At 39.3% G+C, this 27,548-nt stretch overlaps 2 protein-coding genes and 1 long non-coding RNA gene across 5 annotated transcripts in view; 1 reads left to right on the top strand and 2 right to left on the bottom strand.

Moving 5' to 3' along the window:
- The window catches only part of LOC145455468 (uncharacterized), a 175,944-nt gene that overhangs the window by 17,286 nt on the left and 131,110 nt on the right, over positions 1 to 27,548 (bottom strand). The gene's annotated exons all lie outside the window — the stretch shown is intronic.
- The window catches only part of LOC145455462 (uncharacterized), a 126,391-nt gene that overhangs the window by 47,550 nt on the left and 51,293 nt on the right, over positions 1 to 27,548 (top strand). The window lies entirely within an intron of this gene.
- On the bottom strand, positions 525 to 23,872 carry LOC145455459 (rab GTPase-binding effector protein 1-like). Of its 3 annotated transcripts, XM_080333439.1 has the most exons (14): positions 23,353 to 23,495; positions 18,699 to 18,823; positions 16,193 to 16,319; positions 15,026 to 15,093; positions 14,887 to 14,966; positions 9,566 to 9,687; positions 8,334 to 8,447; positions 7,292 to 7,507; positions 7,098 to 7,232; positions 5,535 to 5,660; positions 4,896 to 5,021; positions 3,161 to 3,265; positions 2,984 to 3,100; positions 525 to 1,534 (listed from the first exon to the last, which is right to left on the bottom strand). In XM_080333439.1, the coding sequence occupies exons 2-14, from the start codon at positions 18,713 to 18,715 to the stop codon at positions 1,346 to 1,348; spliced, it is 1,542 nt and encodes a 513-aa protein (XP_080189565.1). In that variant the 5' UTR covers positions 18,716 to 18,823; positions 23,353 to 23,495; the 3' UTR covers positions 525 to 1,345. The 3 variants fall into 3 exon arrangements, 2 of the variants coding, with proteins under 2 accessions (XP_080189565.1, XP_080189564.1); XM_080333438.1 differs by lacking the exon at positions 16,193 to 16,319 and having other exon boundaries at positions 23,353 to 23,871; XR_013920338.1 differs by lacking the exon at positions 16,193 to 16,319 and having other exon boundaries at positions 1,397 to 1,534; positions 2,984 to 3,096; positions 23,353 to 23,872.

The raw sequence follows: 27,548 nt of genomic DNA, 5'->3' as shown, positions 1-27,548 counted from the left end.
TGACCGTGGTTACTAAATACATCGTACTGGATGTTCGTACATTTTCGTCCGCCTGTCGCCCCCACATGTAGGCTATCAATCGCAGGACGTCAGTAATATTGCTACTTTGATATATTTGTGTCAGATTTTTGTCATCTCCAAGGCCACCGGAACCCATTTACCGGTAGAACTGATTTATGTGTATATATTACCACCAACATTTATAATAATCGAAAAATTATATTCCCATCTGAACATGACACAGACAATGCGAGGTAATGAACAGAAAGGAGGATGATGAACGACCAGTTGCGGCTGCAGTCTCTCAAACTGGCATCCATCGGTAGGCGCTTATTGCCACCACCGACACAGAGCTATCTTCCCCGCGTTATATAAATGCCTATTGCCTACCGTCACTATAATATCGCGAAGTAAATTTTTATGAATAAACCATCCTATCTGTATCGCAAGCGTGCAGTGTTTTTCAAGGATAAATTGAATAATCTCAACTCACCCTCCTCTCCCACCGAGTAAAAGACCACACATCTCGAAGAAGAGTTTATGTGTCCTATCTCATAATATTAGCACAGAACAAGATAGATTCTGATCAGTATGCAGAGGTGGCCAACGTAGTCATGTTGAAGTAACGTTAATACAATACAAGTAGAAGTTGATATTTCTGGGTATATAAAAAAGTAAATATTCTAGGTCTATTGCAGCGAAAAGCTGAAAACTAAACTGGCGAGCTGGCTAAACCTACTTGCAGTGCTTCGAAAAGTAGAAGCGCTTCATTGCTCACCACCGCTACCTATTAGTGCTAGGGATGGGGACAATGATCTAAATCGAGTATTCATTCCCATGATTTTCAAGTCGACAAGTGAGAGATGGTTGTTTCAGAGGACTTGAATGATACGCTCCTCGCCACTAGAATTTCATTTATCAACGATAACAATAGGTGTGATACTATTTTCCGCCGTGGAAGGTTGTAAGTTGTGATTGGTTGTATCGCAGCATATGAAACATGCGATACAAAGCCACACACTTTAATGGAAATGACATATCTGGAGAATCGCGATCAACCCACAGCATTGTCACAAAGTGCAACGAAATAGGTATGGTCGAAAAAATACGAAATCATCTTTATTATGACGTAGAAGTGTCATTATATTCTTTCTGGTCGCGAAAAAAAAGTACATATGAAATTTCTGCATCATTCACACTGTTATGACATCAAAACCAGTAATACTTTTGCCCAGACCTAATAAGCACTCTAATTGCCATCTTCGACCCGATAGACGGCGATCACACGTAATTCCTACATGACAAGTGGGCAAACCACAGAAAGAACTTGTTCGCGAATACGTGCTCAAGATTCTGGCAGATTTTTCGTTTCAGAGTCTGCAGCGGAAACGGCCCGATCTCTTTGCACGGGGGGAACATCGGAGGTCCCCCCGTCCAAATTGGCGGGAGTATGCAAAGCTTCCGTTGAGTCTACAGTGCCGGCGTCGCTTTTGCGTTCCATTTCACGCTGCTGTTTCACTTGTTCCAGTTCGACCTGAAGCAATTGAGGTGTGTCAGCAGCAGGCTTGGACAATTAGGTCATCTTAGATAATTCTACAGGCAAAATGCCGCTAATCTAATTTTTGAAATATTTGTTTGCTCTCATACTAATTTTAATTCAAACTCAGTTTAGTCAACACCTGAAACTACTACAGGAGATCTGGAATGTGCAAAACGAGCCATGCTTGCAGAACAGACATTATCTGTTCTTGTGCTTATGAGATCGAACTCTGGTTTCAGTCAAACTGAACTTGATTTTTGTTGGATATCTTTCCAATTCACAATTGAATTACAATTCAATTTCCAAGTTCTTGCGAATTTAGTACCTATAATTCTAGCATCATAATGGTTGCTTTCACACCTTATTTTACGTCCGTCGTCCACTTGCAAAGCAATAATTTTCTTTATCATATAACTTATGGTTTTCCTAAATTGCCGCTGCAATACTTTGTAGTGCGAAACTCGGCGTACACTGTACCCCCCTGCCTTTCAATTGAATACTTTATTATCAAGCATATATTAACAAACATCATATCCCGGACCATATAGGTTTTATTCAAAAACAATGGAATTTGTTAATATACGATGATTGGGCAGTTGAATACATTTATGAGCTGTTAAAACAGTGGTGGTAACGACGATATAAGTCGGCATATTTCTATGCTGCCTTTGCTTTGGTCGTAATAAGGCGTTAGCCACGTCCACGTGTGTGTTGTGAGGAATACAAGATATTCAACTGTAAACGCGGAACATTGAAATCGCGATTTGGTGGATTCCGGGGACTTTTGAGTTTAAGTAACACAGCAGTGAGACCACAGACGTTTGAAAGTTATTGTGTAACTCCCATGTTAACTGCATATAACGTTTTCGCATTGGCGTTTTCGCTTCTGTGAATAATAACTACTTATTGTTCCATTTTTCCATAAAACACTGAACTCAATGTGCACCTTTTGTCTTCTCGAATTGGGTTTCGATGCGACTTACTTGTTTCTAGAGTAATTAAACTATAGTAAAACCACAACACCACCTTCATTTTTTGTTTGCAATTGAAATAATTCCGACATGTGTTCAAATGGCTACTCCTACTCCTACTTGTACTTTACAGCATTACTTCAACTAGGTGAAGACCACCTCCGCGAAACGCTCATGTTTCATGTCATTTCAAATTCGTTTTGCACGTGTTTAAGGTGTCAATTCATTACTTGTGTGAAAAATACGCATACAATTCACATCATTGCACACATCTCAGTCAGTATAAACTATTCTTTTTATTAATTATTATCTCATTAACCATTACTAGTGCTGGGCTGGGCACAATGATCCAAGTACTGAGGGATGGTCGAAGCCTAATACTCGATGCTGAATCGAATCCCCCTGCTACTGAATTTTGTTCAATCTTAATCCTCACTAGAGCCTGCACTGTTTAAAAAAGAAGAATACATGCCTGTAGCGACTGCGATAGTCGTACAAAATCTCTCTGAACTTGTTCGCTGGTCTCCAAAGCCCCGTGCAACGATCTCAATTTATGTTTCGTATCCGCAAGTGTCCGTTCTGCTTCTTCCTGAGTATGGAAAGATTTACAGCAACTCAAAAAGCGGCATACTATTTGGCAGTGTCACACCCGAGCCTTCATTTCTGTGAATTGCTTCTTTCTCAAACCTTGAATGATTTCATCGGATTTTGCCCGGAGAGCTTCGTACGAAGACTTTGTTTTCTCCAAGTCTCTCTGAAAGAAATGTCGAAATTAGATGACGCATGGCGCAGAGGTGGCTGGAATAGAACCACATGGCGCTCGACAATAGAGACCGAGCTAGCGCAACGCGGGCTTTCGCTCGAAGACGCCCACGACCGCCCACGCTGGAGGCGCTTAACAAGGGACCAAAACGGATTATCTTGATGTTCTTTTGTTTCCTGTTTTCTTTTGCCCTTTTATTTAATTATTTAATTGAAAGTCGATATATATATATAGATGACGCGACAAGAACACCAAACAGACTTGTGCAAAGTTGTGGATTTTCAAAATGCGCAAATGGAACCACAACTATTCACTTTTCAAAATGCGCACCTAAAACTAAAAATAGAACTCATTTCCGGTTTATATACACAGTCCACGTTTTAGCAGAATAGGTTTTATTTTCAGAATTTCAAGCTCGCGGTCAGGTCCAAAAAATGTAAAATGCACCGGTCTGATACAGAGCGGTGATACCCTGCGTCTGGAAAAATTATTTCTAATCCATGGTTGTATTGTAGGGTAGGCCCAAGATTAGTTAGCAACTACCTCTACCAAACATGTCGGATGATATATATAGGGGAGAGGAGGCCAAGATGAGACACGGGGCAAGATGAGACATGCAATTTTTTCACAGAAAAATTTTCTTATGGACAGATTCCTTCAACTATGTTGTTCCCACAATGCCAAGTCCTACCATATTAACAAGGCAAACAGATTTGAGGTTGGGAAGAAAAATGCCAAAAACTATATTTTCATAGCCTATGTCAGTTATGTGAATTCGTGTTTGTAAGGGCATACCTATCCTAGTACTTAATATTATAAAACAAGAATACTGGAGCTGGTTGAGAGCAATATTAGCAGTGTAATCATGCGCTTACCTCTGAAAAGTAACGGACAGAAATGTTTTTATACGAATTTATATGTTAATTTAGGTGTGGGGGTAAGATGAGACAAAATCATGGGGGTAAGATGAGACATGGGTATCAGAGGGCTTTTCTATTGAAGGCCTCGGAAGATTAAAAATTTACTGTTGAAGGCACACAAAATGTATTATTTATCTAGTAGTTTACCAGATGTGATATTACAAGACAAAATAATAACGAAACTCTTATTGTTGCTGGATCTTGTTTTCGATGTCACTTATATTTGTATATGATGTACCAATTCTTTTTAAAAATGAATTATTTCATGATTATTATATTTTATTCACGATGTTGCTGGTTGATTCATCATTTGGGGTGAATTGGTGGTGTAATGAGCATGAATTGCTTGGTGTCTCATCTTAAACACAGTGTGTCTCATCTTACCCTCACCTGGGGGTAAGTTGAGACATTTGAGCAAGGATTTTTGAAGGCCAAGAAATCCATCAGTATGTTATTCACTAGAACTCAAGCCATCGTCATAGAAAGTAGAGATCACAGGCTTTCCATTGGTACCAAAATTAATCCTCAGAAGGCATTATTCTTTGAGTGGCCTTGAATTATCAGAAAAGTGTCTCATCTTGGCCTCCTCTCCCCTACATCACAAAATGCTGCAATTCCAGAATTGAGGTATTAACACACTTCTGAATAATCGAGAGAAGATATGATCTGACTAGAACATAACTTAAAAAAATACCAATCACCTCAAGATCGGAGTTTCTCTTCAACGTAGTTTCGAGTCTGTCCTTGGCTGACTTTAGATTCAAAATCTCACCACGAGCATCATGAAGTTCCGACGCCAGTGAGCTTTCCATTTGGGACTTTGAAGACTGAAAAGAACCCAGCATAGGCACTTTATGGGAGCTAGCATTTTACAGCAGGGCTTGTCAACCTTTTTAGGAACGGCACACAATCTTAATCAGACTTGTACAAAATATCAATCTAGCCAATTGACGCTCAACAAACCAATCATTTCGGCATGGTTCCAGTTCTAGTTGTATATTTTGAAAATTGCAACTGAATTGCAAATGAGCCAAGAGAGATTGGAGATAAATCCCCTAAAACCCAGCCCAGGGTACGCCACTGTTAGTAGTGATGACTCTGAGCTAGCAAACGCTGAAGAACATCACACAACAGAACACAGTAATTACGACTGACGCCAAACAACGACACGTATTTTCTAGTTGTTCGGTAACTAAATAATTATTTACAATTCTCAATTACAACTGGAACTAGTCAATTTTCAAAATACACAACTAGAACTAGAACTAAAACCAGTAGTCAGGTGTCCGTAAACTTGTCGACCGAATGCGATTTCAAAAGACAGAAAAGCGAGAGTAAACCTGTTCAGCTTTTAATCGTTCCTCCATGAAATAGACTTCGCTCCGCAGTTTGGACTCGACCGTTTCTTTCTCTGCCCGTACATGCGAGAGTTCTTTTTGACAAGCGGAAAAAAGTGAGTGCAGAGCCTGACCAGAAGTGACAACAAGTAAAATACTGCAAGTTTTCTTATGCAATTGAATAGTATATAGTAAGAAGTTCGTGTACCACCTAAAAATAGTACGTTGAACGCTCTCTCTTCCATGCTGGTGACGTCATATTTTGTGATATGATTGTTGATATACGATGTTCTTTTGAATTCTCTACTAGTTGCTGACGATTACCCCTGACGAGTGTCAGCCGAAAATATATGGGTTCATTTCAATATGAATATACTATTAAATTGTATACTGAAGTTCTGTACCTCCGAGAACCTCTTCAAGTTTTCTTATGCGCACTATCGAGTACGTTCAGTACCAACGATGACCAAACTGGGGAACGTACCGCCAGTTAATGACTGTCCACAATGTAAATATTTTAATGATTGTTATTCGATAATAAAGCTTTCTCAGGTGCAATGCTTGTTCTGGTATTAGTATTTACCAAGTTTAAAAATATTATCATTGCACTGACAAAAGTTCTACAATTGCATGATATATTCGTAATTCGTATTGAAATGAACCCGAATATTTTCGGCTGACGCTTGTCAGTGGGTAATCGTCAGAAATTGGGAGAGATTTCCAAAGATTACCTGTGTCACCCCAAAATATTCGGACTTATTTCACTATGAATATATCAGTCAATTGTATTTTGAAGCTCTGTAGCTCGAAAAGTTTCTTTAAAATTATTTTTAAACTTTATTTAAACCACAAGGGGGCGTGCTCGCAGTTTGAGAACCACTGTCCTTAGCCGTTTTCTAAGCGTTTCCGTCTTGGCAGTGTTTGGGTCATTGCACGGCAAGGTAACATGCCCATTGCCCATGCCCAACGCCCATTCATATCAGCTGATTGTCCCTCGATGGAATGCTGTTGTCATCCCCACAGTCGTTTTAGCCAGTGACGAATAGTGATTTTGGGCACAGGAGGATGGTTGATTTTGTAAAACCAACAACAATTATGTTGAAACTGTAGTCAATTTCAATGGTTTTCTTAGCTTTCTTCCAAAATCTCAAATCAAGTCACAGGTTGCACGCATCCTGGGTTGCGCATTGGCGACACCTGGTTTAGAGTTTAAATCGTGATGTGGAATGCCCCACACTCATAACATGGTGATTTTACCCACTTGTCCAAATTCACGTCTTGTTTTTTCAAATACCAACACCGATAAAGGAAATATCAATGACGTGTTAAATTTACTAGAGCCTATTCTTTGGAGTTGCAATAGAATGTCAGTCTTGGCCGTGCGAGTCTCGTGTCAAATAACCTGGTCAGGCCATGCGCAATGAATCGAGTAAAAGCCAACACACAAACTGACTCCCTTTCGAGTCACTTCTATATTTTAAAAAATGACTCAAGTCAAGTCAAGTCACCGAAAATCGTGAATCGAATCCGACCCTGATGCAGATGAAAAAAACAGATTGCTCACACCTCCTTTGACTTTGGCGCCGCTTCCTTTAGTAGTATCCGATGATGTTTTTCTTGCAATTCTGTTATTCTCTCCCGTTCTTTTTTGAAGGATTGCAGTTCATCAAAATATTTTGTAATTTGCTTTTTCAAGTTTAACTGCGACAAAATCAATCACGTCACAGAAACCGCACTTCAAAAATTTGATCGAAATTTACCATAATATTAACGTCTTGCGCCCTGGCCTTCATTTGTTCTTCTCGTAATCCCGTGACGAGCTTTTCGTAATCGCGACATTTCTCCGACAGATTGTGGAATTGTTTTTGCGCGTCTTGCGCCGCGAATTTGATGCTGTCTTCCAGAGACTGATTCGTCAATTTCAGCTCCTTGTTCTCGATATCGAGAGCCTTGAGGCTTTTCTTTAGTTTTTCGATCTGAAAAGTGCAGCAAATTGAGTGAAATATGAAAACTATATATTCCCTAAAAATAAATTCAAAATCTTTTCAAAATTTTACTGGCTACCCTATGAAATAGTTGAGTTGTCTGAAACTACCATTCGCAACAAATTTTGATTTTTTGAATTTAGGAATTCCAATCATAGTATTTACGGTGGAAACTTCTCCAAATATTTATTATAGATCTACCATGTATAGGAACAATCCAACGTAAATACTACTTTCTTCAAATCCAAAATTTGACGCTCGAATAACTTGGCTTCTTCTGGTTGGAATAGAGTCAAATTTGTTGTGAATAATTTTTTAAACAGCCTAACAATTACATAGGGTGGCCAGCAAAATTTAATTAACGTTTCTTATTAGATCAATCAAAACTTTTTTAGTATATAGCTATGGTCCTACAAGTTGGAACTGAGTCAAAATTGTTTTTGAACAGTCACAGTGGACAGACATAAACAAAAGCTATACTTAACAATGAGCGAGCTGACCTGGCAAAAGCATGAAAGGTCATGAAAACAGCAGGGCTGGGCAGAAGGACTCGAATCCAGCAGAGAGGGATGACCTTTATGAGTAACTGAAACGATGAACCCTCCGCTGAGTGAATTTATGAGCAAGATTGATAGTTTTGATACTGTTCTCTATTGTGGAAGGCTGTGAACCTAGTTTGGTCAAAAATCACAGCAAGTCAATACAAATCACTATTTTCTTGTTATCAAACTGTCTGTTTTGCAGCTGAAACTGATGTTGTCACTAAGCTACACAGTCGCATTCTTACAAATTGAAAAAATATTTGGCGCAGTTTTACCTCGGCTGTCATCTCTTCGTCGTCTTCAAAAAGATTGGCGTGTTTCTGCTTGGGCGTCGATATCAATTTCTCACCTGCGCTCACATTAGCAAGTTTACTTCGTAAGATGTTGATCTGCAAAAAATCGCAGTGATTGAATGGTTTCAACAGCAGTAAAAGTGAAAAGCGACATATTTCAAAAGTCCTCAAATTATTTCAAAAAGCAGATTGAAACAAGATGTTCAATAGGGCTGTTCAGAATACCTTTTTTTCTGGCAGGGATATTTACTGATCAAGCTGTTAGGTTACCTAAAAAACTCTGCACGCCAAACATGGCTCCATTCCACCCTGTAGAGCGATTTGAAATGCCTGAATTTATAATAAAATAGTTGAAAAAAATTTCAAATTTTACAATCAACCGGTAGAAGCGAAGTTATTGCAATTGGAACTATTGGATTTGAAATAATCGCATTGACGGTGGGAAATTACTGAATTATAAATGAAAAACTGAAATAACTTTGCTTCTACCGGTTGGAACTGCATCAAATTTGCAACATTTTTCATGGGGTTGACAGAAAAACAAATTTTCAACTTTTTTATAATGAATCTTCAAATTTAAATTGGCTCCACGCCGGCTTCTACTGGTTGAGATTGTGCCAAATTTGGTTTGCAGCGTTTTCTTAGGCGGCCTAACAATAGAATCCCTGCCATGCTGAAAATAGGTATTTTTGAACAACCGTTATGTTCAATCATCAATTGCTGATAACAAGCACAAGCGGTACAAGCAGTACATTTGCCTAACCCTAACCCTAACCCTCAACCAGACTTTGCTTATTAGCACTGCTTACTCAAGTGGTTGTTTCAGATTACTTCCACTTCTTTATAACGCAACTTTACTTTCCACAGTTTCAATTTTCTATAGTCGACAGTGGTTTGGGGATACTTCCATCACTTTTATGAGCGAAAATTCTTCAACTGGGTGAATTGGGCTGTAACTGAATCTATTTTTGAAAATTGCAGGTATTACTAAAATGCAGTCTCCACCAAATCTCCTTTTTGGAACAACTTGAGTACCTTTCCGACCTGTCTTAAAATCGCTACTTCTATTTGTGAAAAAAGACCCATAGTTTTCGAATTGCAAACTACCACAGTTTGAAAACCACTGAGACACACAGTTAACATGTTACACGGGCTATCATTTGCCAAAGAACTCCGAAGACACAGAATGTCATGTTCAGTAATAAGTTCAGTACTTCTCTGAGCATATTGCTCCATTGCTCTTCGCTCATCTCCTTACGGTCAGTTTCTAGGAGACAGTCTATCTGTTGTCCACGTTTTAAGTTGACGTTACCAGCAGCCTGCACATCATGTAGATCTGTGAAGAAGAATTGTGATCCCAAGATTGGTTTCATATATACAACGATGAGTAATTGAGTCAGGGCTGTGGAGTCGGTATATTTTACCACCGACTCCAACTCAGACTCCACACATTTTCAATTCATTTTCAACTCCCGAGTCTTTAAACGTACCCGACTCCAACCCTGACTCCAAAAGTATTACCAATTTACTTCGAAAATTACCACAGTGACGGTTATATGACTATCATATAACCATTAAACATTGCAAACATATGATTAACGATGGCATGCTAAATTGTTTCATTGTAGCACAGCTTTGATTATTCACTATGCATAAAAGATTGCCTTTCTAAATATCCTTCCATTTTTCATATTTTATCAGGTTTTATAACATGGACTCTCCAATAATGAATCAATAAAACATGACATATTTCCCATCCTTTATAATTAAAATGTAGATAAAACATTCAAAGTGTTGCTCTTGTGTATGAGTCAGCAACTAATACAGAGATGCATCGCATCTTACTAATTTTCACATTACACACCGTACTGATTACAATTGCACACACACTCACTACTGATAGACATTAGTCAGAAACAAACTTTAGGAAGTAGTCAAATAGCATATGTCTAGTCTACATGCACTTAGTCAAGTAACAAGGACCAGGACTTGCAGTCTTTCCTAATCATTTGGTCGACCCTAGCAGCTAAGCTACACTACAAATATTTTTAATTTTGTCAAGTGGGACGGGACGGAGCGTTTGGTTATATTTACATCAATTTTGCAACCAGACGATATATTTGCTCTGTCACAATATCGTGGTATAATTCCAAAAATTGCATCAATTTGTGACTGCATCGTGAAAATGCATATTGCTTCTTTCTTCCTCTGTGCAACAGAATTGTAATTTGCAAATCATGTCGAATTCTATCTATGTGAGGAGTGGCCAACCGCTTCGGCCAAAGGGCCACATGAGATTGACGAACCATTGCGCGGGCAACTTGAATGTTGATAGCCTTTTTTTAGTCGTTCGATAGGAACGAACCGAATTAGGTGACATTGAAAACAAGACTTATATGACTACGCTTTCAAATTGATAATAATTATGGTATGAAAACTTCGTGTGCAACTGTACAGTGTGCAGTCATGCCCTGGTCACGCGAAGCACAACCTTTTTTCAAATGTAATGAAGGAATTCGATCAATAAATATGGTACTTGCATATATTGGGGGTCACCCCTGTATAGCAATTGAATTGGGTTAGCAATGGATTAGCTGCATGCCTGCATCTCAATGTTATTTATGACAACTGCAATCTAGATGTTCAACAGTCCCAGCCAAAAAAAGTATGACTTTGCTTTTGGCCAAGCACACACAGCACATAGGTTGCGTCTTGTCTTTTGAGGTCAAGTTTCGTTGAGACTGTTGCCAAGCGGTCAGGCGCGTAGCCAGCCGAAAAATAAGTAGGGAGTTTTAAAATAATAGGGCGGGGTTTCGACATTTTCCGATTTCACTAATATAGCATCAATTCATTATGGTTAAATGACGATTATACAAACTCATCGTGTTGACGATTATACGCGCATAATAAGCTTGTCGATGAGTCCGGAAGTGGTGGTAATTAGCGACTCCCTGATCTATCGAGAACAAATAAATTACCCTCATGTATCAACATGTGGCACAACTAAATACGCGTGCTTATCCACGTGTCGTACGTAGCCTCAGCGACGATTTGCGCAAGTCAAAATGTCCGAGTTTTTATGGAATATGTGCTATATTGACGCCGATTTCAGGTGCTTCAAACCTGTCTTCTTTTATAACTCGAACCTTGACGCACATCTTCCGATTGTTATGTTTAAGTATAAGCGGAAATCAATTCCGCATGTACTCAGGCGTCACACATGTTTGCGGACATTCGATGTCCTTCAGTTTCGCGAAGTCACTCTTTAATCAAAATCGCTAATCAGCATACACCTGACAGCAGTGTCTCCAAGCCATCGAGAGATAGAAGCCAAACAATGCTAGGCCCAAGATGCGATAGTTAGGCTATAGGCTAGCGATGAAGTTAGGCAGCGATGACATATCTTTCGTATTAGGCCTATTGCCAGGGTTGCCATCGACATGGACCCAAAAATAAGGACAGTCGAAAAATTAGTTTAGCATGAAAAATCGTTTTTGTACATACTTTGTATTTATACGAGCCGGGGCATATCAAATTCCGTAGTTTTTGCCAGAAACAATCAGCTTCAGCAACTTCTTGTTATTAGAAAGTGCTTCCTAGTTCTCACGACAGCTCAGGTCTAGGTTTACCTTTACTCAGGGCCAAAACAGCACTTCGTCAGCCCTCCCCCCAAAAAAACGTTAGTCATTGGCCCCCCATAGGGTGATAAACCAAACTTCTTGACCTCGTTGTGATTAGAGGTGTCAATCAAGACGGGAAAGGCCGTACACCAAGTTTAGACAAAATCCTTTTTTGACTTATGGAGCAAGAACTCCAGTAACAATGCTTATAGTCTTGGTCCTGGCCGAAAAAAAGTTATTTGCGATGTTGGAAGCGGGGAATATTGCTTTGAACAATTGCGATGTACAATCGTTGGCGAGCTCTTGCATTGCGAAAAATATGACTTTCACCGAACATTTCTTGCCGACGCATGTACTACGCTCAATGCACCGTTTACTTTAACCAATTTACTTACTATGCCGCAATTATTTACGCCGGTCGCCGAGTTTATTATTTCATGTAACTTGTATATATAGTTTGTAAGTTTATATAGTTTGAAATTTAACCCTATGTCCCAGAGCACGAAAACTAGATCCTTGATTACATATTTTGTTCGTGGTGCACGAGGCCGGAAACGGCGACACGCGCCACTTAAAACTCCTCATTAATTATAATAATAATAATAAAATCGTTGGCGAGGAATGATTGCTGGTGTTTGACAGTATGGAATGCCCAGGTACCCTCGTGCAGCAGCTGCCTTGTAATCTGTGGTCGTTAGTGCTGATCGACTTGTGGAAAAAGTATGCATCGACTGGCTCAAATTGATCATTATGACACACTTCTTTTGTTTTGGGGTACCAATGTGAGTTGAAATAGCGGTCTCTCCTATGGCCTCCAGGTTAACGTCACATTTGCAGATATTGCACTGCGCGAAACCATAGTGTCCTATGGCAAAACACTCGCTCTTCAAGCTTCGTTAGATACCTTTGAATTCTCTCTCATAATCGTCACGAAAAACACTTTTACACCTGCTCATTTTAACTAATCAGATTTCACCTTACTATTAGCTAAAACTATATGCGCAAGTGCAACATAATTTAGATACATTTATCAATGATTTATAGCTTTAACTGTTTAAATAATGTGTCGACTGCACAGCGCCTTTTTTCACTACGGAATAAATGCTGCCTTCCACACAGCTTGGGCTTATTCTGCTGTAGACCAAACAGCAGGCACCTGGTACTGCTGTTTAATGCTAAAATGACGTCCGCTGCGGTAGCTTGGTACAGACGAAACTGCTATACCACCACTCACTGCCCTATAGCTATCTCACCACTTGGAAGTCAAATCTTGTGGTGTGTATGTCACAAGAGATCCTTTCATTTATGATGTCAAGAAATCTCGACGCAAAAGCATAATTTGAGAATATTATGCAACACAGATACCAGAGGAAAACGATCGAAGTTCTGTAGTAGTTGAAAGTAAGACAAAATAAGGATGTGAGTCTAAAATAAGGACATTTCTTGGAAATAAGGACAGTTGAGTTTTCTAAGACGTGGCCCTTCAAAGTAAGGACAAATCTTAGAAATAAGGACGGTATGGCAACCCTGCCTATTGCAGATGCGATTGTGTAGGCCAGCGATGATATCGTGCACACGACGCAAGCAGATGCATGATTGTGCAAGCCATTGATGCTAATAGTGCACACCGCCGGCACCGGGCATATTACAGACGCGATTCTTTGAGCCAGCGGAACTAGGATTGTTGGAGACGCGATAAATCAGGCGACGATTGACGAGCACGTGGTAATCAATGACCTGATTTTGCAATCATCTCTGCTGGAGATCCTTTCGTTTAAATTTGAGGTCCTTTCCATTCCATGGATGTCCATTGTCCAGTCAAGAAAGGTAAAAATTACATTTTTCACTGGGTCACGTTTTTCAGGCTATTGATTTTGTTGAAGTCGTGAACACTGAGTTTTATTGCGATGCCCTGGATCAAGTTTGCGTACCTAGGGTGTTGGGCTGTTTGTCTTTTTGTGGAATTTATTTCGGCACTACAGCATTTTCTAGCTGTTTACCGTCGACAAGTAATTTTCGGTGGTCTCGCCAAGGCTGTCCATGAAATGGAAAAGTACCAAATTTCACAGCTCTAACGATGCTGAGAGTGGATTCATGCAGGTTTCATACCTAAAGATCATAAAAATATACGTATGATCAGTTGAATAGCGAAGAAAAAAAAGAACTAACAGACACCCTCCAAATCTTAAACTGCTGGGTTACATAAACATAACGGAGCCATTTGGGTATCTCATACCGCTGTAATTTTGAAAAAAACTTTTGCTTAAATGAAACTTTCTATTGCAACTGTTGTTGGAATCCAATGCAAATTTTTTCGCAATTTCAACAAAACTGCAACAAAAGCTCACCCGAAGAATCATTCAATCATCATACTGGCCACGGTTTGGTTGTATGTAACGGAACGGCGTGTGGCATTGTACAAATGTATTCTGATCTAAAAGTGAATCGAACTAGGTGCATTTAACAAATGCTCAACCCACAAGAACGATGTGACGAAGATTGAGCCTCGCTATTCTCGATGTCAAATGGTAGTATTTTGTAATACATATGGTACTACAATAATATCCAGTGGTTCAGTATCTCTTTAGGGGCTGGGACTTGATTCGGTGTTGTGGTTGATTTGATGAAGGGCCAATTTGAATATAGCTGCTTGAAAATTTCCATTTGAGCCTAGAGTTGTAAGATCAGAAGGCATTTGTACACTAATGGCAGTGTACAACCGAACCTCGACCAGTATGATTACAGCGTAAATAGATATGTATTGCGAGTGGCATTGAGAGCTCTTGCTGTTGCATCATGTGGAAGCAAAGAGATCATATTTCGAGTTCAATGTCCATTAAATGCAATGTTAAAATATTTTAAAAACCTTGATTTGACTTGGTGAAAATCTGAAGGTAATTCTCAGCGTGACATACCTTGAATTTCTGGATTTGTTATCAATATGCTCCCGTCGAGTAATATTTGATGTGGATCCTCAACAGACTTGTTAAGTCGGCTGTAAAATCACAATCAAGTTATTGTATCGGTGTGTGCTGAAGGTTCATATGAACACACCTGTCAATGGCCGATCGTTGAAATTCATCTCCTTGTGGTTGTGATGAAAGTAGAGCAGCGTTGGATGTCTAGAATGGAGCGAAAATACGATCAATTAACATCAGCGGTTCCCAGTCACAGAGCCATGAGCCTTTTTGTGGAGTCATGGAAAAAATTCAAAAAACATCATCTCAAAGTCAACTCCACTTTAACAAAAGGAATGAATCGAAATTTAATAAAAAGACTAGTACCGTTACGGCAATAAGCTACTTCTCGATCTTGAGTTTACTTTCTTCCCTAACATTGTCAGCTAAAAACTTACATCCACTGAATATGTAATAGGTAATAATGTACTCTAATACTTATTGTGTGTTACGTCTTATATCATTTTAACAACCAATTACTGCATCAACCATTGTTTTTAATGTCAAATAACGGGGGCCATGGCGAAGCAAAGGGAACCCCTGATTTACCCGGATGAATTCAAAAATAAATGGAGACAATCTATTCAGCGGCCCATTCAGACTATCATACGCCCAGGTGATTGGAGTTGTTAGTCCTGCTACACAAGTGAAATTATTACAAGCAACACTGTTCAGTTCTGCTCAATCACAAGTAAAAGTAGCGATATCCAACCAATGTCAAAGCTACTTGAATTTGAAATGAAAAGTTTTTGTAAGTAGTCAAGTAAGTAGTTTCAAAAGCAGAGTTTGTAGATGGGTCGCATTCTTTTAGCATGTAATTGAAGATGGGTATTTAGAAATTGCAGGATGCATTTTTGCGACAAATACAAATGCAATTTTCGATAATTTATTTAGTTACCGTGATACAGGTGACACTCACATGTGAGCTACGAAGGCGAAATAATCAGACTTTTCACGAAATCAAATACCGTAAACCGGGGTAACTTTGGACTTAAGGGTAACTTTGGACACTAAGCAGTAAAAGATTTGAATGGTTATTGGTGGAAAAGGGTTTCCGCTGGATGTCCAATACTTTTTCATGAGGCAACAGTACCACAAGTAGTCCCAATAAAAGGTGGGTTCATTTCACTACCAGATAAACTTGACCCAACATAAATAAATTAATGGCGGGGGTCAATTTCAACAAAATTGATGGCCATCAAACTTCTTATAACCAAACATAGATCGCATGTGATTCATAGATTCAAAACTTGGCAGCAGATACCTCTAAGTCAATGGTTCCCAACCTTTTTCGACTCATCGCCCCCTTTTCAAGCTCGACGCCGATCATCGCCCCCCAGATTTTGTGTACCGAAAAATCGGTATACAAACTGTAATCATCGGCGGGTTGACTAAAAAAAAAAAAAAATAGGTCAACTTTTCAGCTCATCTGTCGAATTTTGCACTTTTGCAACGAAATTTCCGTGGGTTGACTAAAAAAAAAAGGTCTTTTCTCCGACTTGACTCCAATATAGCCGTTTTAACGCGTCATCGCCCCCCTATCGCCCCCTTTGTCCATTTTCACCCCCTTCGTCATTTTCGCCCCCCTAGGTCGCGTCATTTTCGCCCCCCTAGGTCGCCAAATCGCCCCCTGGGGGGCGATATCGCCCACGTTGGGAACCACTGCTCTAAGTAGTCTTAATCCATGGCAAAAATCTACTGGGCTCACCCTCAGATCAATACAAGAAAATGTGATGTCCAAAGTTACCCCGTCAAATTTTATCAGAACGGGGTAACTTTGGACAGTGGAAAATGTCATATTTAGAGCTCTGGAAAGTGGCTGCTTCATCTGTGTCAAAGTGTATCGTCAACTATATTCCTTATGACCGGCCTGATGGCTTTTTAAAATGGAATGAGAACGTTAATAAATTAAGAGTAAACGAAAATATGAAAAAATGGGTAGGCAGTGAGCTGAGAGATTGTAATCGGGTGTAAGCTACTTCATAAACTTATCACGTCGCCTGATGAATATGGGATCTCGTAAATTACGACAAATATATCCATCAGAGGATATAAGAAAGGGAAAGCGTATCTTTTAAAGAATAGGGCTGGACATAATGATTCGAGTACCGTACTCGAATCTGAATCGAGTAATTATTTTAATGATTCGAGTCGAGTAGCAAAAGACGATTTTTTCGAGTAGTAAAATTATACGCTTATCGCCACTGAAAGATATTTTTTCAGCTATAATTATGGTTTCGATGCTATTTTCCACCGTTGAAGCCTTGAAACCTTGATTGGCCGTATCGTAGCATACGAAACATATAGTACAAAGCTACGACCGTTATTGGAAAAACATTTCCGAAGTCGTGATCCTCCCACAACATTGTAACAAAGTGCAATGAAATCGGTAGGGTTTAAAAAACACCGAAGTATCTTTAATGTGATGGATAACAGGCATTATATTCACTGTGGTGACATAAAAGGTACATATTTGAACTTTAACATATTACATTTTTTGTGACGTCATAATAAGTGATACTCGAATACTCGACTCGAAGCATAATACGTGATTCAGAATCGAATCACTCAGGTACTCGATTTTGCCCAGCCCTATTGAAGAACAGTAATATATTTGAAATCGGCAATAAATCACGGTATCATGCTTAATGTTTGCTGTCGATTGCTGACAGTGCCAGTGGGATACCCCTTATCACTATATGTTATTTATAAGTTCCAATTGGTGAAGGCATGAGGGAAAATTGAGATAAGGGATGAATAAGGGGGCATTAGCCTTCATAAACTAGCTAATTTTTCTGTTTTTTTTGGGGGGGGAGGGGTGGAATAGGTAAAAATTATGCAATAGGCCAGACATACTATTTTGTTTCAGTTTTAGCCACTGCTCTCATAAACTCTTAACAAATAAGCCTCATTTACGAGGTTTCATAAACAATAGAGTGTAAAGGCATACAAAAAACTACATTGTCCAAAGTTACCCCCCATGCAGGGGTAACTTTGGACACGGATAATTTACAAAAATAAGGTATTTATTTATGAGCATGAAGATTTCTGATTAGGTAATCCTAATCTTTGCTCCATGACCCCTGAAAACACAAAACTTGCCTCCCCTACACCCTAGCATTTCCAAGATACAAAGCGGAATTGTTGAAAATCGTCCAAAGTTACCCCGGTTTACGGTACCTATTTTTTGTTTTAGTTGCACATTTTTGTAGTAGGCCATTTCGGGTTGACTTTGAATCATGGAAGTTCACCTGTCCTTGAATTTCATTTTGAAATGTTCTCAGCTGAAAAGGTCGAGAACCACAGGCCTAGAGCATTTTGTTTCAAACAACTCAGAAACAAAGGAACGGTCTTTGCATCATCATCAAACATCATTGCATCGTAGCTTAGCACTGTCATTTCACTGGGCTAACAAGATAGAATATGACCATTAGAGTTGTTCAAAAATATATTTTCTTTTTTCAAATTCTACCAGGTGCCCCATAAACTGTTAGGTTGCCTAAAAAACGCTACACATCAAATTTGGCTCAATTCTAGCCCCTAGAAACAAGGTTATTTTATTTGATAATTTTGGATTCATTAAAACTATATGTATATATAACTGGGGACCCTGGGATTGTCTAAAAAACGTTGAATATTGAGAATTTGGCTGTATTTCAACCCATGGAGGCAAAGTTAATGAAGCAAAAACTTGTGAAAAAAAACTAATGTTCATGTTTCAAGCGTGAGAAACTAATTGCTTTGTCACAATCGTTTGACATCTCTTTTACCCCGCCGGTTCCTTCATTCTCGGAATCCTCAACGTTTTTCTTTGTGTTTTGAAATTTCATACTCCAGCGTCGACGTTCTCTCTCAAATTCTTGCATCATTTGTGTCCTGGTCTCGTTGTGTGATTCTGAATTCAGATATCATTTACATGAGCAGCGGTAAAACTGCTATGCATGCGATCTTATTTTTCTATCGTCATAAAATATAAAGCGAGCATATAATATACCCAATGACATTAATCAGGGGCGTATCTAGCCGAAAAAAAAAAACGGGGGGTATTTTTAGAAAAGGGGGTTGGTTTTAAAGGGAGAGGGGGTTCCCAGTTCTAACCGATTGATCAGGATAAATGTATGCACAAATGCAGATATTACCACGGTCAGATAATCTGACTCGTGTTTGTGACTTCTTCATTCGCATATACAAAACTAAGTACAACTAAATACAACATTGTAACCCCTAAGCTAAGATAACAGCATAAAGAGAGACAGCAGGTATCTTGACCATGATTACCAAAGGGAGGATGTTATCACGAAAATGCGCGCATATCATATTACAGCAGCACAGCTGGAGATCTCTCCATTTCGCGCTCAAATGCGAACACTCTAACAGTGAAGATACGCAAATGAAGTATGGTCTGTTGCCGTTTGATACAAACAATTGTATAGTATATTCATATTGAAATAAACCCGAATATTTTTGGCTGACACTCATCATGGGTAATCGTCAGCAACTAGCAGAGAATTGGAGAGAACATTGTATATCAACAATTGTATCATAAAATTTGACGTCACCAGTGTCAGCCGAAAATATTTGGGTTTATTTCAATATGAATATACTATTTAATTGTTTGTATATTAATTGTATATTCAAGTTATGTACCTCCAAGAAGCTCTACAAACAATTGTTCAGCCTGTTTCTGCACATGATCTGGATTAATTTTTTTGTTGTAAATCAATGTGATATCTACTGTCTGCTAAGATGGTGTAGTATTTTTGGTGTGTGGAGATGGTAAAGACAAATTAACGCTTGAGCTTGTGACATTTGATTGTACAATCTGTTTTGGTAGTGTAGGGATCTACTATCTGGAATGATACAAGCCTGCTTATTTGAACAGTTGAACACGCAATGGCGAGATATTCCAGTGGCAATGTAACATGATACGCTAATTACTCCCCCTGTCACAGACGAGAGTGGAATAGGAGAAAGAGGGATATCGTCGCATTTATTGTTCTGTGAAAACGCTCATTGGGTATCTAATCATGAATGAGCATTGAGTAATTACACTAAGATAATAACAGAGAGCTACATTTTGGATTCGAGGAGGGAGAATTGAGCTTGGGAACGGGGATGGGGGGGGGGAGGGGATATTGGACACCGATTACCCCACCTGTCTACGCCCCTGACATTAATTTACTCAATTTATTGGTTGCCAGTGAACTCGGCCCTCGGTGAATTCGTCCACACAAACTCGGCCCTCAGTGAACCAGTGTTGGGATGACTCGAGTCATGACTTGACTCGAGTCAGACTCGAGTCACCTTTTTCGTATGACTTGACTTGACTCGAGTCACTTTGCTAAAATGACTTGACTTGACTTGACTCGGCGTATCAGAAATGAGGATTGACTCGTGACTCGGAGCAAAATTCACGAGTCAATTTCAAGTCATCAAGTTATCGGTGTCGATAAAAATCATTGTATCTTGCATTTGTTCGGATTGTTCGCGAAACGCTGGTGAACCCGTGAAAGCAACCAATTAATCAATGATCATACGTTTTACTGAGCCCCCATTGTTCTCTCACTAATAAATTGACGTGATCGAAGCTTACAGCTTACGTTGTCGTAAATAGTAAAGTAATTAAACAGCAAAATGTATATTTCTGTTCTCCGTTCATACCTTAACCGAAACTCTTGTTTTATTGAAATCGAATATAATTTATGTAGACCTCAACCATTGGCGCAGGCTCGAATTGCATCATATCAATTTGTATATGTGTAATGTATTGCATCTTATCAATTCGTTTCGCTATTCTCAATTTTGACCGGTAACTATAAACTGAGGCTATGCAATTACTTACGTGGTTTAGCAGTCATACGTATATGTGAGCCATACAGCGCCTTCTTGCGTGTACATTTAACTTTATATTAGTTCATCGGTTCAAAATCAATGACCACTCAGTCTGTATTTTAGACAGCTATAGCAGAATGCAATGACGTAACCATGCCTCATACTTCGAAAAGGCAACTTGACTTGAATTGTGACTTGACTCGTGACTTGACTTGACTTGACTCGACTTGACTCGAGTCACCTTCAAAAATCGAGTGACTTGACTTGACTCGAGTCACCTTCGAAAATCGATTGACTTGACTTGACTCGAGTCAAAATGTGCAATGACTCGTGACTCGAAGGTGGTGACTTGATCCCAACACTGCAGTGAACTCGGCCCTCGGTGAATTCGGCCCGCGGTGAATAACGCCCTTAGGAAATATTGTATTAAAGCGTATCAACAACTATTAATACGAACTATTAAACTAATAATATTATTATCAAGTGATTTGCCAATATTGTACGGAGGTCAGGGCATGCGTAGATCAGGCAATCACGGCGTGATTAGATCACGTGATCACGGATTGCATAAGCGCGGGAGATAACGCGACGCTCACATATCAACCACGCGTGGTCTGCTCGTTATTGCATCTGTAGGTTGGGGGTGGGGCATTAGGGTTGGGTAGGCAGGATATTAGGGTTGGGGGAGGGGGACATTAGGGTTGGCGGAAAGGGATATTAGGGTTGGGGGTGGGAGATATTAGGGTTGGTGGTGGTGGGTTAGGGTCCAAGTTGGGGTTAAGGTATCCCAATATTAGGGTTAGGGGAGGAGGGACATTAGGGTTGGGGGAGGGGAATATTAGAGTTGGGGAGGGAGGATATTAGGGTTGGGGAATATTAGAGTTGATGGGGGGAGGATATTAGGGTTGGTAGGGTATCCCAAGATTAGGGTGCCCTGACATAAATATCCCCCAACCATTTCATTTATATTTCCGGAATTAGTGCGACAGTAGCTTTTGGTCAAGGCCAGATTCAGTAAATTCTGCCCTCTGGAAGATAACTGCCAGAAATCATACAGTCGCTGCCGCAAAATAATTCCGAATATACCCTCAGCGAAGCTGCAAAATCGGTCGTTGGCATTCCATGTTTACATTCGATTAATTCCAGTTACCAATCACGGTGAACCGGTAGCGTGCGTGGTGGAGTCTTCAATATCAGGCTCTCGCACTGCGAGATCTACCACGGCACGGGATTCTTCCCTGTCTAAGATTGACCAATCAATAATATTAATAGTTTATTAATTCGTGTTAATAGTTGTTAATATGCTTTAATACAAAATTTCCCTAGGGCCAAATTCACCGAGAGCCGAGTTCACCGAGGGCCGAATTCTCCGAGGGTCGAGTTTGTGAGGCCGAATTCACAGAGGGCCGAGTTCACTGGTAATCAAGTTATTTTATATCAAATTACACCAACCACGTTTGTTCCAATAGAAAGAGTTGGTGTGGGGCTGTAGAAATATAATCTAAAAATAGTTAGCCTACATTGAGCTTAAGCATCTCTTTGCGTCGCTTATCCGAAATTTCATGCCGGTGACAAGTCATGTTTGGTGACAAGATTGTTGATATACATTTATACAATGTTCATTCCAATACTCTACTAGTTGCTGATGATTAACCCTGACCAGTGCCAGGTGAAAATATTCAGGTATATATTTCAACATCAATCACAATATATTATCCATTTCAATTTATATATACCAGGATAAATAGGCAAGGTGTATTTGGTCATTCTAGAAACCTCGTCCTTTGGAAATCCCGATTATATCTTCAATATTTTTAGCTCATTTGCAATTCAGTAATTCGTGTTATCAGTTATATCCTAACTGAAGCAAGACTGCGTGGGTATATGGGTTCTTCTATCAAGATACGCATGATGAAAAATTGTGATGTCTAGACAACATTGTCAGAATGAAGCAACACGATTTGTCACCAGCAGTGTACGCACAACTTGAGTGTTGTCAGACGACAACTGGTGCTGTTGAACGTTCTTTCTCCATTATTGGCTTTAGCTACTTAGTAAGGACAGAGACACTTTCTACCTGAGAATGTAGGAAAGTATCTTTTGTTGTACTATAACAAATTTAAATTATTTCTACCGCAATGTGGGATGTAACTAAGACTGGAATTCTTCATCGGTCCAGATTTAATGAATTTTTTTTCATGTAAAAATTTATCAGACAAAAAAGTGTTTTCAAGCCAGACTACTTCGCAAGGACAGACAGTTCCAACCAGAAATGAAGATAAGTAGTACAATTCTAACATTATGTGATAAAACACCTAATTTACATACACGAGGTCAAAATTTAGTTTTCCAAGTTCAAAAAATGTCAAAGTTGTGATTTTTTTGATAAAAATTGTACGTTTTTAGGTGAAAATAAAATTGTCCTAGTGATAAGTTACCTAGTTGCGGATTTTAAAAGGCCGTTATAGTTGTAGTTGCGAGTTTTGTGTTAAGTGAGTAGCTCTAGTTCTACATGCGTATTTAAAAATTCTAGTAGTTTATACAAGTCTGCCTACGAGGTCAAGTCTCGAGTAAAATGAATGAAAAGTTCACCTTCCATGGCCTTTCGCAATGACTCCAACTCCTCTTGGTGCCGTTGTGTCAGATTGTCTATCGCTTCTTGCTTGGTGTTTTCAGAAACAGAAGCTATCATTTTGAGATCTTGTATGTCGACCTCCATGCTCGCAATTTGTTCATCTCGTAAATGTATTTTCTTCTGCATTTCATCCATCTTGTATAACAGTAAGTTCAAGTCTAGGAATATCGCTGAATAACAGATTAGAATACAGGGTATACTGTTATCTATGCGTCTGCCTCAAATTGGCAATCTCAACATTGACTAAAGTTAGGCCAGGTTTTTCGCATTTTCCTGACTTGTCAAAATTTTAGGTCGCCGAAAAAATAATCACAGATTCAAGCACATTAGATTATATCGCATAGCCATGCAGATGCAGTGGAATTAGCAAAACGGTTATTTCTTGAACAGACATAATGGACATCTATTCCATAGGCTACTGGCCTCCTGTGGGTCGATGGGCTTTAGTTTCAAGGGGTCCATGCCATGCCAACGAATAGTGTTTTTAATCCAACAAAATTTGGACTACTGTGAAGCCGTCGGAATATAAACACGTCATAAATACGAATTTGCTGATTCATTGTGTACGCAGTGTTTCGCTCGTCGATGTACTAAATATTCATCACGGTAATTACATGCATTGATGGCAATCCACCAAATCAAGACAGAATTATATATTTCGAGTGCATGAAAGTGACTGTGCATTTGTTTACTTCTGCTGCATTTGTTTTGTGTCAACTTGAACTCGGTTATCTTTCATTGCATCGCAGCCTTGTGGTGCATTGAATTGAATTGAATTATAGTTTCTATTTCAAACGGTTGCAGTGAATTCGGTATGTTGAAATCGGCACTTGGTGAATTTGGCACTTATCACTTGGTATATAATGTATGTATTATTGTTTTCTGATTCAGGTATAGGTTCAAGCTAGTGTTGAGAGATACAGCTTTTATTGAGTGAAAATTATATTCAAAAAAGCGTCTAAAGCGTCTTTCAAGTCGAGTCCCGCGTAAAGAATAAATTAAAACAGGGGTTAGCTTTATGTCAGCAGTTCGGGGTTAGATTAAGTTAAAGACGTCGTGGTAGTGGGCCAAGGATTAGGGGTCACCAAATTCCAAAGTTACTGATACATTTCGAAAAGTCCTTAGTACCAAGCCTCAATGCATGGCCGGAAGTAAAATTAGAAAAATATCAATTACTAGAGGTGGTTAAATTAGTCGTATTTGGTACTCAAGTAGAAGTAGAGGCATCGTCGTAATTTCTATAGTCAAGGGCAAGGTACAGTAGAAGAAGCGAATTGCAATCCGGTAAATAAGTGAGTATTTCGGCTTGGTTTTGCCTAACATACTGAAAACTATTGAGTGTAAAGTCCAAAATGATAAGTAATTTTAATTGTCCAAGTAGGCAAAATGTACTTGAGTATAGGCTACTTTAAGTCGAAGTGAAAGTAACCTATATATGTAAGCAATCGAGTAATTATTAGCGCAAGTAGGCAAAACATACTTGAGTACTCTGGAAAAGTAGAAATACTGCTGAACATCTCTGTCGAGGTCAGGGACAATAGCAGCTTGCTCATGTTCATTGTTCACCCTTGAGCAACTGGCTTGCTATTATATAACGTTCGACATTTCCAATAGCCTGAGAGGGTATACAGCGAGTTCGTGGTCTACAGATATGCGGCTACAAATATACTGGTAGTATGGTTGAGACGAACGTCCTGACGAATTAGTCCTTGACTAGTAGTTAAACAGACGACTATTGCCTTTTCCAGATATATTGTACGGATAAATCACACATGAATCCATCTAGTTAATAGGCCTATACGATAGACATTGGGTTATAATATGCCATGTACGAATAGAGATCACGTGATCACGTGCATTGTTGTCCCATAGCGTATAATGGGAGAGAGGGAGCACAGCGATAATCAAATGCATCGGTAAATGAATTGAACAGCGGTACGAGTACAAAATGTAATAATTAGGGCAAGTTTTTATTGCAGTCAAATCCGTGGAAAGTTGCACTTGTTTTTCACAAAAGTTGCAGTAAAAAGTTGCATTATTTTCCACAAAAGTTGCACTAAGAAGCTGCAGTTATGGACAAGTACCTAGAAAGTATTAGGATATAAGATATTCAAATCGTTCTGTATTCAAGGCACTGCAGCAAAACTTAATGTTGGCAACTTCAACAAAGTCAATAGCCTGAAAAAATTGAGCCAGTGAAAAAATGATTTTCGGCGGTCAAGTTCGAATGCACGTCAAATCAGAAAGGTTCTCAAATTTAAACGACAGTGAAATAATCAAGCGATCTATTTACATATAGTGCCAAATATTTCCAGTAAGAAATTGGTTGCATAAAATATCGAAAAAAACTTGCTAGAAGTTGCATGAAAAATCGAAAAGAGTTGCAAAATTTGCAATATAAGAATCCTCCAAACAGCTTAAATCGGTATACTACATATAACTTCTGAGTATTTAGGAAGCTGCCGGAAGTTGTAAAAAAAAGTTGCAAAAACTTGTCCTAGTAATAATTGTAATATTCAACTGTATCGAATAGCGTATATGTTAACGTTGTAAGGTCGAATCCCGTAGTCAAGGATATTATTTTATAAGGGGATCTGACTTGGAAAAGGCAAAAAATCTTTTGTCGAACGCAAAATATCAGTTAGTCTGTGATACAGATGACCACCATTTCTTTACAAGGCCGCATAGGAAGCCGCGAAATTGCCGAATTGGTAGCAACAGTCAATGCTCAAAGCTTACAAATCGATCGACTGGGATCAGTGAATGTCTGTCGCGGTAATTATGATTACCGTATATAATCGCGATATGACTTTCGTAACTATAACCGATTTAGTTGGTTTGCGAGGCGTACGACTCGGGTGCGGAGCTGAACTACTGGTGCGGTAAACATCCGGTCGCAGATCACATCCATATTAGTGCCGCACACTGCATTCGTAGCTCATGCGATTAGCAACCAATTCCGCATGTCCGGTGTGGATATCGGACAGGTAGTGAGTAATTGTCTTTCGAAAGAGCATTTCGGAATTCAGCAATTCACCAAGTCCTGACGGCGGGAAAGGGGTCCGATTTCTGCAACAAGAAGACGGCAGCAGTATCACGACAACAAATTAAATGCACATTTAATAAACAAGAAAAATAATGAAATAATATAATAATTACGATAACTGCGTATACAGACAACAGGAATGCAACAAGGCAGGCAACTAATCAGATGGATGACGCAAGGAATCTACCGAATACAAGTAGGCTATTCATGGAATGGTATGACCTTTGGACACGGCAGACATAATGTGGTGTATTCTAGCGTCCAATTTCGTGGCGCAACAGAGGATTTTTAAATAGCATCCATGCTCGATATTCTCGAATTTGTGCGATTTGGCGATCAAGCTGATCAGCGGAGCAGCAATAATAATCAAGCCAATTAGGGAAGCATACTGCGTCCGCAGACATGCAAACACATACACCGCAGCTGGATGAATCCGATTGTTTGACCCAGGGGCGGGCAACTTCTCGAGTCGGCGGGCCGGATATAGGAAAATTAAGTACTTGGCGGGCCGGATTGCTGAATCGATACAATATTCGCCCATTTATCCACATTCCACATATACAAGGAATAAATCGCATTTAATGAATACATTTTAAGGACAGTATTGTCACTTCAAAGCCATTTTTCGCCGATAATGACGAAGACAATGCGGATTTGAGAATAGCATTGTCATACAGGCGCCGCCATGTCTGCTTCTATCTGATCAATCAACACACGGTGCAATCCTCGTTACAAGTATACTAAGAACCCTACTCTACACGGTGAACACTGAATGTAATTCGAGAGAATGGTTGTAAAAGGAGTGAATTATGACGAAGCATATATTTTATTGAAGTTTATTTGAACTTATATGGAACAGATGAATTTAACCCCACCAAAAATTGACGTGTAAGCGTAAAGAAAATGGTGGAAATGTATGTAGAGTAATCTGAACTTGAGGGTATTAATGTAGTGTACGTGTAACAAGGATAATTGCTAGAAACAACCATAAATTGCCAGAAGAATAATTCGTCGGCCATTTTGATTGAATCAAAATATGAACTCGACGCCGCGACTTGATGTGCGATGCGAATTCAGGAAGTTATAAAGAGTCAAATTTCATAATCG

This window comes from Botryllus schlosseri, chromosome 14 (assembly GCF_051294905.1).
Source record: "Botryllus schlosseri isolate E-star chromosome 14, Bs_hap1, whole genome shotgun sequence".
NCBI lineage: Eukaryota > Metazoa > Chordata > Ascidiacea > Stolidobranchia > Styelidae > Botryllus > Botryllus schlosseri.
The sequence above is the reverse complement of the archived record's forward strand: the minus strand, read 5'-3'. Positions and strand labels throughout refer to the sequence as shown.

Coding starts and splice junctions, on each gene's coding strand:
- LOC145455459 (XM_080333438.1), bottom strand. CDS start 23,530: ATGGATGAAATGCAGAAGAAAATACATTTACGAGATGAACAAATTGCG. Junction 14,967..15,025: donor CAACGATCGGCCATTGACAG/GTGTGTTCATAT, acceptor GTGATTTTACAG/CCGACTTAACAAGTCTGTTG. Junction 3,101..3,160: donor TCACAGAAATGAAGGCTCGG/GTGTGACACTGC, acceptor TTCCATACTCAG/GAAGAAGCAGAACGGACACT.